This window comes from Cyrtonyx montezumae, unplaced genomic scaffold (assembly GCF_038088225.1).
Source record: "Cyrtonyx montezumae isolate F1298 unplaced genomic scaffold, pur_monq_1.0 scaffold_3, whole genome shotgun sequence".
Taxonomy (NCBI): domain Eukaryota; kingdom Metazoa; phylum Chordata; class Aves; order Galliformes; family Odontophoridae; genus Cyrtonyx; species Cyrtonyx montezumae.
This window is the reverse complement of record NW_027072034.1, coordinates 44,239,445-44,252,504: the sequence shown is the minus strand read 5'-3', so window position 1 is coordinate 44,252,504 and position 13,060 is coordinate 44,239,445. Positions and strand designations below refer to the sequence as shown.

At 41.5% G+C, this 13,060-nt stretch overlaps 2 protein-coding genes across 3 annotated transcripts in view; both read left to right on the top strand.

Moving 5' to 3' along the window:
- Nucleotides 1-13,060, top strand: part of CLTRN (collectrin, amino acid transport regulator) — a 422,295-nt gene that overhangs the window by 38,288 nt on the left and 370,947 nt on the right. The gene's annotated exons all lie outside the window — the stretch shown is intronic.
- ACE2 (angiotensin converting enzyme 2) overlaps nucleotides 1-13,060 on the top strand; it is a 361,754-nt gene that overhangs the window by 8,828 nt on the left and 339,866 nt on the right. The window contains exons 8-18 of one of the 2 annotated variants that reach the window (XM_065741368.1): nucleotides 378-547; nucleotides 1,388-1,614; nucleotides 2,220-2,364; nucleotides 3,949-4,047; nucleotides 4,702-4,824; nucleotides 5,142-5,314; nucleotides 6,004-6,062; nucleotides 9,088-9,188; nucleotides 10,131-10,247; nucleotides 11,411-11,602; nucleotides 12,179-12,993. In XM_065741368.1, coding sequence (XP_065597440.1) covers nucleotides 378-547; nucleotides 1,388-1,614; nucleotides 2,220-2,364; nucleotides 3,949-4,047; nucleotides 4,702-4,824; nucleotides 5,142-5,314; nucleotides 6,004-6,062; nucleotides 9,088-9,188; nucleotides 10,131-10,247; nucleotides 11,411-11,602; nucleotides 12,179-12,296 — 1,524 coding nt within the window. In that variant the 3' untranslated portion in view covers nucleotides 12,297-12,993. Of the gene's footprint in view, nucleotides 1-377; nucleotides 548-1,387; nucleotides 1,615-2,219; nucleotides 2,365-3,948; nucleotides 4,048-4,701; nucleotides 4,825-5,141; nucleotides 5,315-6,003; nucleotides 6,063-9,087; nucleotides 9,196-10,130; nucleotides 10,248-11,410; nucleotides 11,603-12,178; nucleotides 12,994-13,060 lie in introns of those variants that run through there. The other variant, XM_065741369.1, reaches the window with a different exon arrangement.

Here is a 13,060-nt window from a genome sequence, read left to right as displayed (position 1 = left end):
GCTTCACTGCCTCCTGCAAATTGTCCCCTTCTGAAGTAGCTGAAGAATCAGACCCAACACCTGGCATGTTGCTGAGCCTTCATTTATCTCCACAACCTTATCTTTGACTTAGGGCTTCTCTTGTCTGGGTCGGGAGATATCTGCTGACTCTGACTGCAGCAGCCTGCTTTGTTTGTGGGGAAAACAATGAATTCCAGTTCCCAGCAGAATTTACAAAGTGCCCAAAAGTGAATGCTGCCAGCTGACTTGCAGTAAGTTGGATGATGACCTGAATTCATGGATAGGCCAATGTGAAATCAGCTGTTCTGCTTTAAGTCAACATTTGAGAACAAGCTTCATGCAGAAGGAATGGTCAAACGTGACATTGTCTGTTCCAGAACTGGGATGAAATGAAAATATTCAAAACTGCTGAGGACTTTTTCGTCTCTATTGGTCTCTACAACATGACTGCAGGCTTCTGGACAAACTCCATGCTCACAGAGCCCACTGATGACAGGAAGGTTGTATGCCATCCTACAGCATGGGATATGGGGAAGAATGACTACAGGTACTGTAGTTACTGTGACCCTTACTCATAGCATCTCCTTGAACATTCATTTTTACACTAAAGATGCACCATGCTGTTTTTTATTTCATTTTTCTTTATTCATCACTTTTTTCTTCTTTTTTTCTGAGTGATAAAGGAGAAAAAGAGAAAAAGGGAACAGGGATTCTGTGGGGTTGTAAAACTTACTGTATGTTCCTCCTGTGAAGATCTAAGGACTGTTCTCAAATTTGAGCAGAGCAGTGACTATTATATGAATTAGAAAGGTAATGACTATGTTTGAGGGCTTAAGAAGTATAAATGTAGGTTCTATTTTATATTAATAGGTTTTATGGACATATACACGTTCTACAGCAATGACACAAGTCTCTGAGATACCACCTGCTGCCTTTAGCAGATGTATCGGAACTGGTAGGCAGATTCCCAGAGCTTCATGAAAAAACATCAGTTTCCTTAACACTTGGGAAAGGAGAGGGACAGCACATTCTCACACAAATAAGGTCTCCTGGGATGAGTTCTGTCCTTTAAGTGGTACCTGCATAAAGATGAAATGGCAGGAGTGACCGACACAAGGGTTTTTTGGCACTACCATCTGCTTAGAAATGAATGCTGCTCTTATACATGCCATGAGCTTATCACTAAGTTTCAGGGAGAAGATACTTCATATAAAACTTTTTCTTATGCTCCCAGTGCAATTTCAAGACGAATGAAACTGCAGGATTTTCCTCCAAGCCCCACCCTTGTAAGAGAACATACTAGGGCTGCTCAGGATGCAGGCAGGGCTCAGGCAGCAGCCAGCCCGGGCACCATCTCTAACCAGAAATGCTCTTCTCTGGCTCACAGAATCAAGATGTGCACCAAGGTGACAATGGACGACTTCTTGACGGCTCACCATGAGATGGGCCACATTGAGTATGACATGGCGTACTCCGTGCAGCCCTTCCTGTTGCGGGATGGGGCCAATGAGGGCTTCCATGAAGCAGTAGGTGAAATCATGTCACTCTCTGCAGCGACACCACAGCATTTGAAATCTCTAGACCTCCTAGAGCCAACTTTCCAAGAGGATGAAGGTGAATAAATCCATAAATACTATGTGTTTAACTAAAAACACTCACAGGAGTTCACAGTCCACCTAGATGAGTCTTCAATATTCTTTTCTTCAAGACTATTTTCTTGAAAATTTTGATATATAAAGCCATAACTTTCTCTATCAAGGTATTCATTTATCAGATCAGGTGAAACTAAAGCCTTGAAATTTACATTCCCCTTTATGTGAATACTGAGTGGACAATGTAGGTGAGGTAAAACCTCACTTTAATATAGATTGCTTGGCTTCTCTGACTATTACTTACTAAAATCTTCAATCTAGAATTCCCTGGGAGGTTTTCCACCAGGGAAAAATAGCATGTAAATGCCTAAGAGTTAGGTTACTGAAGAAGTAGGGGTGAAAAAAATAAATAAGATGCAATACATATACAAAATATACATATACAAAATTCAAGTAATTTTTTTCCTCATGTTTTTTTCAGCAGTATTCTTTCTTCCACTTTTTCCTTAGTGAAAACCTATAACTAAAACCAGATGTAAGCATTAGCTATAAAAGAAAGGAACTGTAGGTGCCTAATTAGATACTAACTGCTACCATAACCATTACCTTAACTGCTTATCTCTTCAGAAACTGAAATCAACTTTCTGCTCAAACAAGCACTAACGATTGTCGGAACAATGCCTTTTACTTACATGCTGGAGAAGTGGAGGTGGATGGTGTTTAATGGTGAGATTGCAAAGCAGGAATGGACAAAGCGGTGGTGGGAGATGAAGTAAGTTTGAGAAATGAGAACTTTTTGCAAATAACTTTGAAAACTGTCCGTTCCTAGTTCCTCGGTGTGTGGAGATGCCTGCATCTCCCTGTGCAGGATCTGTTTCTTGGGGTGTTTCTGCAAAGCCCAGTAGGGTGCCAGGTGGAAATTCCTGATGTGGTGCAGATAAGGTGTCGCAGACAGAATATCCCCATTAGCTCTGTGTTCAGCCACAGATAACTTACCTTCCTGCAGATTTTCTCATTTCTAACATCAGCTTCTCTGATGAATACAGCCTGTGGCCTTTGCACAGGATGTTCCAGATTCCAGGATCAGCATTGGTGTTCCCCTGATGCAAGCCCCAGCACATCTTCATAGCTCGAGCACAGTCCTTTGCTGAGTCTAACTGGTACACGCTCTGGTTTGCTTCCTACCTTTTACGAACTAGTGGAGGATGGAGTTCATCACACTTGCCAACCTGAGAAGCATGCAGATCTCAGTCTAACAAATATATTGGCATGATTTTCTCCTTAGATTTTCCTCTCCAATTTACGGTGGTTTTGGATGTAAATTGTCCAAAAGAACCCAGACTGTTTCTTTCCTCAACTATGTATTACTATTCCTGCTAACTACTACCTTTCTCAGTTAAGAAAATTCAGTTCCCTTGGGAAGAAGCAGTCAGAGGAGCCTCTTTGTATTATCCTCACCGGCCAAACTACTTCCACCACTCTGTAGTTCAAGATGAAATAGCATCTTCATTCAGGCTGGAAATGTTTGCTGAGATGGTTAACATGGAGTCAGAATAACTCAAAGAAACCAAACAAGCACCACAATGAAAATGGAGTCTACACCCTAACAGAAATGCAAACATAAAGCCACCATCATAAAAGAAACTCTGTGATAAAACCTGATGTCAGCAAGCCTCCTGACCCACTGTAAAAATCAGTCACCTTTGATTTATTCAAAAGTAGCAAAGATGTCAGAAAAATGGAGAATGACAAATTGTTCAGGGAAGCTTATCACATCTGTTGTAGAGACACTGCAAAGCTCTGTGCTGGAACAAGACCTTGTCACACCGATTTATGAAAAATATTTCCATGTAAGCTTTTTACTCTTTTCAGAAATTGGGCATGAGTTTGTTGCCATAGTACTGATCCAGAAAAATGCTCTCAGAAAAAAAATAATAAAAGCCTCCTCTCCAGGACAGTGGGACAGCAGGTCATACCCCCACTTGGGTCACTCAGTCTCTATTTGTTTTCACCCAGCATGAAACCACAAGTGTTAGTATCCAAACTTGGGATGTCACAGGGCATGATGTGTGCTTGAAATCTGTGTCTTCTAGCTTATTTCACATCACCAATTACTCCCTGTATGCCTTGCTATAATACAAGCACTATCCTTGTGCCATCGGTTTCAAAGCAGCATCTATGTCATCTCCAGCTGTGGAGCAGTTGAGGATACTGAGAGCTGTATGTACCTCTTGTGTTTGGAAGGAAGAGATGCCCGTGTGTATCAGACAACACAGGAGAAGAGCAGAATCAGATACCTACTTTCTTATTAACTATTAATGGAAATCTTGTGTTTTTTCCCTTCCTCCATCCCCAGGAGAGAGATAGTTGGTGTTGTCGAACCAGTCCCTCATGATGAGACGTACTGTGACCCTGCCACACTGTTTCACGTGGCCAATGATTACTCCTTCATAAGGTAGGCATACATTTACAGAACAAGATTTATTACCTAAAATACCTACAGTAGATTCTTACAATACCACCTTACTCTGTTTTACTGAAGACTATTGATTTCAGTGGGAATTTTCTGTGGACATCATGGGCTTCTCAGTAGCATTCTCTGATAGGCCAGGAAGCTGATGCGCTTCTTGCCAAGTAAGGCAGATTTGTTCAGCCCTCATTGGGGGCAAATCTTTACAATGTTCCTGCCTCCTGGAAGCCAGCATGCCTCATACCACGATCACTTGGTGGTGCATGCAGCCATGAAGCACCTAACTCTGGATGTCCATTTGTGCCCCAGTCACCTTGTCTCAGGATGCTCTGTTAGATCAGAGAGCCAGGTCTTAAAGACATTCCTTGCTCCTGAGTTATAGAATCATAGAATCCCAAAGTTGGAAAAGACCTCCAAGATTATCTAGTACAACTGTCGTAGACAGGGACATTTCTGTGCTGGATCATTACACCATAATTAGCACAGCCTGTAAATACCATCTGCCTCCCTCCCTGTACTGCAGCTTCCCAAGCCAGAAAAGGGAGAAGGCTGCGAAACATCCCAGTCTCTGAGGGCTCTGGGTTTCCATGACAGACAGCTAATAGAATGTATGCCTTCATGCTCCCTGCCTTCCTTTAGGTATTACACCCGGACAATTTACCAGTTCCAGTTTCAGGAGGCACTTTGCAAGGCAGCCAACCATGCTGGCCCTCTTCACAAATGTGACATCACCAATTCTACAGCAGCTGGTGGGAATTTGAGGTAACAAAGCCAGTTTTTCACATTTGTAAGTCAATTTGTAAGGGCATAGCAAAGTCTAAGTCATCCTTGACAGCTTCCACATTGCATCAAGAATTTATTTTGCTTGAAAATTTAGCATTAATCTTCTCAGTTAATTTTTACAATTTGAATAAATTTTTATCAGCTGAGGATGTAAACATCAAAGGTTGAATTACCTGTTAATGAGAAAATAATATAGTTTTGTTAATAAAAGCTTTGATATTGATTGCAGATTGTTTTGCTAGATGTCTAAACAAGAACATGTTAGTAACATATTACCTCTCTCTCCATTTACACAGACAATTGCTTGAATTGGGCAAATCCAAGCCCTGGACTCAAGCGCTGGAAAGTGCAACAGGAGAGAAATACATGAATGCAACACCCCTGCTCCACTACTTTGAGCCTTTATTTAACTGGCTGCAAAAGAACAATTCTGGCAGATCCGTTGGCTGGAATACAGACTGGACTCCATGTATGTACTTCTTGTGGGTGAATTTAGAACGTTCATTAGTCCACATAGACCTTGACCAGCAAAGTCCTTGTCTCTCAATAGCTGTTGAAGGCTTCTCTCTTTATGGAGATGAGGTATGGGAGATTATACTAAGTTTCACTCATGTCAAGGCAAACCAGAGTCAGAAAAGTTACTTTTTTGGTTTGCTGTCATGTGCAATTCAAAGAAGGGAACTTGGGGGAGGAAGAGAGAGAGGAAAAATGCGTTTTTCATCCTGTTCTGATGATGTTGAGTGTTGAACCATCCAGACTATTTACTTGCAATCATTGTCAGTACTGGAGAGCCCTGTAACCTTTAGCCTGTCCCTCATAGTGGGATTCACCATGCCAAACCCCAGCACCTGCATATGAGCTTCCCATTCCTTCCATTGCAGCAAAAGAGGTGTTTCCTTCAGGACATGTCTGAATAAGGCCAGAGAACTACTCTCTGGACATACTCCTTCTTTCAGTCCACTACAAAGCAGGGCTTGACAATGTCATGGCTGACGGCTCAGGTGCAGATGGAGGTGGTTAAAGGGAAACAATATAAATCCCACCAAGTTGGCCTGGGAAAGCAGGTGAAGCTGCAAGGAAAGTCAAGCTGTCCCAGCATTTCCCACTAGCTTTATGTCACTTCAGCTCTGACACAGTCCTTGTTTCTTTTTAAATCAGATTCTGACAATGCCATCAAGGTGCGCATCAGCTTGAAAGCAGCCCTGGGAGAAGATGCGGTAAGTGTACTTGCACTGGGGCACTGTATTGCTTAGGCAACAGAAGTGCTGTGTGGGCTGCTCTCAGGAAGCAAGGCAGGTTTGAACTGATTTTGTGTCTGAAGAGTAGCGTCAGCAGAGATGAAGGGCTATCACACAGAAGATGTCTTGTCTGGGTTTGTCATCTACACTGCATTTTGAGTTACTGGAGGCACCTCTTCAGGGATCAGCCTCACTCATGTTAAGGAATACATCTCAGCTGGATGGGCGGAGTTATTCTGTGGAGATACCAATCATTTTCTACCTGAAGCACAGGAGGAACTGTGTACTTAAAAACTGCCATATTTTACCCAGCTATGCTGGTGTGTGTCTAAGTAAAAACGAAGACTTTATCCTATTTTCTTCCATCATGGCTGCAGTAGCTGCCTTCAGAAATTAAATTAGCTACTTAACATTAAATATGGAGCTAAAAGAGAGAGGCTGAATCCTACTGAATATTATCAAATATTTTCCTGCTGCAACACTTCTGAATGTCTGTTTGCCCGTTCACTGTAGAGCCCATTTGTGCTGGGCAGCACAGGAAGAAAAGGGTCTTTTGTTCCCACAAGTGTGCCTGCTCTTCCTGATGACACCAGGTGGGCCTATAAAACTGAACAGCAGCTAAAAACACTCAGCTAAGCAAAAGATGGCATTTTAAGATTTTACACAGTGTTGGCTTAGCCCATCTGTTTAGCACAGCCACCTGGCTGAAAATTTGCTCTTCATGCTAGCTCTATCTCTTGATGTCAGTCTCACAGAGGCAGCCTAAGAAGCTTCAGAACACATACTCTTGCTTGTGCTAATAGCTGTGTTCACCTTGTAGATCATTAGTAATTTTCCAAGAATGCGTGTGTCATCAGCTGGTCATTTAGACCTGTGCACCAGAGCCCATTGGACTGGCAGGGCTGCAGTACTATGGGTTCATTTTTGATAGGAATTAATGCTCTTGCTTCTATCACTCTCTCGCACGCATGCCTCACTGCTGCTTTATTGCTTCCCAGACTGCTGAGTCGAGTTAGATACAATTCAGCGCTGATATCAGCAGCATGAATAGGTTCCATATTACAACACATTTATTAGTCATTATGGTTAATGTTTATCTTAATTCCATTTTTATGCCTGCCTTTTGCCATCATAGCTTTTGTTGTGCAATTGAGCAGCTGTAAAACAATTTCATACAGATTACTTAATTTGAATTATTGTGTGGACAGTAGGTTCCTAAGCTCTGATACGCAAGCCACGAATTTTCCTCCCAAAACTAGTCCCCATCACTATTGTGTGAGAAACCTTCTCATTTGGGAACTTTTTACTTTGCCCCTTCTAGTGGTTCACAGCACACAGAAACTGGGAATATGGTGTAAGTGCTTGTTTAAGTATTTGGAGGTGTCTTGCACAGTTAAAAGAAGTGGTGGAGTCACTTCCATGGAGGTGTAGATGTGGCACTGAGGGACATAGTTCATAGGCATGGTGGAGATGGGCTGCTGGTTGGACTAGATGATCTTACAAGTCTTTTCCAACCTTAACAATTCTATGATCCTGTGATCAGAACAGCAAAAGATGTGAGTATGCGGAGTTACTGGAGGATAAGGGGCAGCTGCATCTCCACCAGGCAGTCCTGCTGCTCCTAGTGACTGCCCTGAATGGCACCAGCACAGAAGGTTCAGAAGCACAAAGTGCTGTCAAATCAAGCACTGTGGCTCATGGATGGCCTTGAGCCAGCTATGCCAGAGTGTGTTCTGCTGCAATTACCCTTCTAATTTTTCTTAGGCTGGTCTAATTAAAGCTGCAGCCACAGCACCATCAGTGTAGCTGATGAAGCAGAAACATTCAGCTTTGCTGTAGCTGTGTGTTGTGCAAGTGCCCTCACAAGGAAGGCTGTTACAAGTCCCTTGCTGAGTCACTCTGTCTGTCTTACCTAAAATAAAACTTTCGTGAATGGTAATAACCTTGCCACCATTTGAAAACAAAACTGTTCACAGTTCCCCACTGCGACTGTTACATGTGTGATCTTATTACATAAAACGTTGAAATGGAAAGCAGTCATTCTGCTGGCACATGGGTGCATTTTTCCATGGAAAAGAAAAGGAAAGAAAGAGGCCAGGTGTGCACTGCCTTTTCAGATGCTTATGATGTGTTGCGGGAAACACAGGGAGATCGTTTGACTTTGAAAGCAAAGCAGCCTCTGTGGTAAACAGTGGGTACCAGGTGGGATTTTTGAGATGCCCAAGGTCAGCCTGTGTGTGGTCACTTCTCACATGAAATCATCGAATTGTTAAGGTTGAAAAGTCCACAAAGATCATGTAGTGCAACCAGCAACCCGTCACACCATGCCCATGAACTATATCCTACTTCTACTGTACCTTCTTGAATGTCACTCAAGAAAGTATCTATCAGGAATGGTGTAAAGCTGTTATGGATGGTGTTTATAGATATTCCTGCAATGCAGCCAAATCCAGGGAGGGACAAAGAAACTTATCGTAGAGTTCAGTAGAATTTTTCCTTTCATTCACACGTGGCATTGCCCAGTGGGCTGGGTAGGGTGCTGGTGCTTGCAGAGATTTGTGTTCCCTTCGCAGCTCCCAGGTGCTGCTGCAGAGAGGCAGCACTCAAAGGTTGTTCCTCTGCCTTAAAAGGACAGGTCTACAGATGAAATGATGGGGTCAAAACAAGGTCATTAAAATCAAAGGTGAAATCATTAGACTTCAACTCAGATGCACAATAATTAGTGGGAAGCCCCAGGGAGATGCCTGGGGCTGCAACAGCTTCAGCACCCCACATAGATACTAGGAATTGCAGAGGGACAATGTGATGGAGTGTGTGGCAGCGGGGAATACCTTCCTGGTTATTTTTCTGCAAAGCACTCAGATTAATGGAGCTAAAATGACTTCCTGCAATGCTATCATGACACAAGTAAATAAAACAGAAGTGCATGCCAAGCATTGCAATTACTATTTATAACTTGCAGTACAACTATCACCTCTGATGGTTTCTTGTGCTCTCTTTGCAGTATGTGTGGGATGCAGATGAGCTCTTCTTGTTCAAGTCGTCCATTGCCTATGCCATGAGGAAATACTTTAAAGATGTGAAGAATCAAAATGTTGACTTCCAGTGAGTGGTTTTCATACCCCTGCTGGCTGTGTCTGTATTGCTTCTGGCTTGCAAGCAGTATGAGTTGGTGAAAGTCATTATTATTTCTGTTGAATACAAAGAGGAGAGGTGATAGCAACCATGTCAAACATCAGCTGGTTGTAAAAGGCAAGGTGCCAGCTTCGTTACATGCTGTTCCTTCTCTTCCTGACAAGTCTGAAATTCAGAAGCAGAGTGCTGAAGTTAGGCTGCTTATCAGATGGAGAAGTGAGCCTTGAGAATTTCTGGGCAATATAGATAGATCATGGAAGAGATACTGATTTAAAAAATTTTTCAACAATGTATGTTTATGATATTGAATATCTGAGAAGTTTTGGGTCAAGGAAAGATAAGCTTGTTGAACATAATGCATTAGAATTCTATGCAGACTTATGAATCTTATCTGAGTTTACTTATGAACGTAAAATCTATCATCTCAGACTGATTTCGGTAAGAAAAATCTCCCTTTATCCTAGTCTCATGAAAAACTTTCAGATGCTCTTTACTTATGCAACTGTTTAGTACTACTGTATAGAACACCAGTCATGTGATGCCTAGGATCTATCCCTAGCAGAATATGAGAAGGACTTTTTTACACTTGGTATTCCATACATCACCTTTCTTACAAGACCCATCCCAAATACTCAAGAGGCCCAAGTATTCTTGTTCTGTAGCTGATTATGTGCTTTGGGAAATTACACCAAGGATTGTCCCAGGTTTGGAATAGATTCTCTCCATCTAAAGGTACTCCTTAGCACATAGAAAATGAAATTATTACAGTGTAATTCTTTTCATTTCCAAGCTGAGGTCACTAGGAAGCATTCACTCAGCATTGCCTGTCTAATGCAACCATTCCATTACCTAAATTTAAAGATAATGTCATCTCAACAGATGAGAAATCTTTATCTTCTGTTTCTCACTCAGGGTTGCAGACATTCACATTGGGAAAGAGACACCAAGGATCTCCTTCTACCTTACAGTCAGCATGCCAGGTAATGTTGGTGATATTGTGCCCAGAGCTGACGTGGAAAATGCCATCAGGTGAGATTTTTATTTCTGGGGGAAAAAAAAGAATGAAAGGTTACAAGGAAAAACGAAGCTTAAGCTTGATGAAATAGGAAGTCTGATAAGAAATTCAGTTCTGCAGTTTACATGGATTAGGATAAGAGAAACTGTGTGACAGGAGAAAAACAATCTGTCTATCTCATGGTATCTTGGACAGAAGCCAATGTAAAATGCTTCAAGGGGCTTGTAAAACTGCCATAACACACCTAATTGCATCATACTTTGCCAGGAAATGTCATTGCTCAATTTCTAACGGGAACTATCCTATATTCTGAAATAATGGGGCATGGTAGTAATGTGTGCATGCACAAATGAGTGTTTCTTCCTCTTGTTATTGAAAAATCAGTGCAAAGTTTATTGTTAGCAGGGACTAAAGTGATGCATTAGAAAGAAATCCAAATGTATTTGATCAGAGAGAAATGAAGAGATCAGGGCAGGAGCTAGTTCCCACTCATGGGTCAATGAACAGCTCTTTTATAGCACAGTTTGACACCACAGTAAGTCACTGCTGTAAAAATGATAAGTAAAACTACAAGACTGCAGCTGGTCATGGATAAAATACAGTGGAATAAGAAGAGGGCACAGATATAAAAGTAGCAACAATATAAGATGACATTGAAAAAGTAGTTAGAGGAAAGAGTGAATCAAGGGAGAGTACAACCATGGAAATATTGTCCAGATTGAACTCACAGAAGTAAAAGTTCAGGGAAAGACACAAAAAAGACAATGAGAAAAGTGTTCAGGGCAAGAAATATCATGGATTGTGGTTGTGAAAGGCTGTAGGAGGGAAATAGGTAGGACGAAGTCAAAGCTGCGATTTTCTGTCATATAACCAAGTTAGTAACGGGTATAGAGAACGAGAAGCAAAACACAAATAGCGAATGAGATTAGAAAGCTGCTTGCCTCATTTTGATAAGCTGTTCAATCTGGCTTTAAGAGCTTAGACAGTGTCTGAACATGTTACTTAAGCTGCCGTGTTTGTTATCCACCAAGCTGTGACAGAAAGAGTAGGGGGCTTAGCAGTACCTCCTGCCATCACCTGATCAGTTCAGTGGGAGCTTGGCATACTGGAGAACTATAAAGGAACTGAAAAATGTTTATTTCCTTCAAACAAACTTGTAATGTGCTCTTGATGGCAGGATGTCTCGGGGACGAATCAATGAGGCTTTCAAACTGGATGACAACACGCTGGAGTTTGAGGGCATAGTACCAACCCTGGCCACACCTTACGAACCACCAGTCACCGTCTGGTTAATTATATTTGGGGTGGTCATGAGCCTGATTGTCATTGGAGTTATTGTCTTGATCATCACTGGTCAGAGAGATAGAAGGTGAGTGGTAGTTTTGATACTATGATCTGGGAGAAGTCCCAGATGGCTAAATCATCAGGGTGCTTATAGATGAGCCCTGCCCTTTCCATCAGCATTTCAGCTCCCTGATGAACACTTGACAGCTTTGGCAACTTAGTGCAAGTTTCCTTTCATCAGCACTTTAACCATGGCAGCTAGACATGCTGTGGCTGTAGAGCTGTGGCATAGCTGTTCTTCTGCCAGCCTTGGTGCGAGGCTGGTGGAGAGCCTGCTTGGAGCACAGTGCCTGCTTCAGCAGCAGGGTGTGCTCACATTCATCAGCACCTGCAGTCTTCAGAGATGTTACTGGAATTTTAGCACGGATGCCATTTCCCTTAAAAATTACTGCATCGACACCAGCATATTTGGGTTGTTTTTTCATCTCACCCTTAATGGTAGTTGGCTTGCTACAGTTTCCCTTAAAACCAACACAAACTCTCTTTTGGTATAAGTATTCCCAGTTAAGAACAGTATTATATACAATAGCCTGTTCTAGGGATCCAGAAGGACTTGAATAGCACGAGGTCTTGTAATACAAAAAGAATTTTTGTATTACAGGAAAGCAAGAAAAAGAAGGAATAAAGCAGGATCAAACTGTGAAGTGAACCCTTATGATGAAGATGGAAGAAGCAACAAGGGTTTTGAGCTATCTGAAGAGACACAAACATCCTTTTAGAAGATGTGTTAGCTTGTCTTTTTTTTTTGTTTTGTTTTTCATTTCACTTGTAAGAGTGGTGTCTAGCAAGGACCAAAAAACTATGGATGTCATCAGACACAATGCCTTCGGATGGGTAACAGTAACTGAATCTGCTGTTTATGTGGTACCTAGAAAACATGCAAACAAACAAAAAAAAGCAAGACTTTTATGTCATGTGGCTTTTCTATGAATTATATTCATCATATTACACACTCTCTGTGCTTCTTTTCATAGATGTGCTATATCTCATTTATCTTTGTTTCCTCTGTAATGAGATAGAAAATCTTGGAAGTATAGAGCTGTGTATAGCTAAAGACAGATGAGAGTAACTCACATACTTGTGATGCCTGAGGAATATCTTTCCAGGAGGAGAGCTCAAAAGTGTGTGTAATAGAGAGAAAAAAAAAAAAAGTCCACCAGAAGAATCTTAGTAATGGACTCAGTCTGGTATGAATTAAGAGCAATTTTTGCACCTTCAGGAATCTATGTCAATGTAAAATGGATGCTGAATGATAACTAGCAAGCACTGGAACATTGTTAGGAGGCTGTAATATAAGTTATTTTTTTAACTGTTTGCTGGGTAAGTGTTGTACAGACCAAATAGCATATGCTCTCTGGTAAATAAATAAATAAATGAGTAAATAATCTGTGCTATGTCCTTATCAAAACATGAAATAAATTTCCTTAATAATAAATGATTAGTAAGTCAGCTATTGCTTCTGTGATACAAAATACTGCATTAC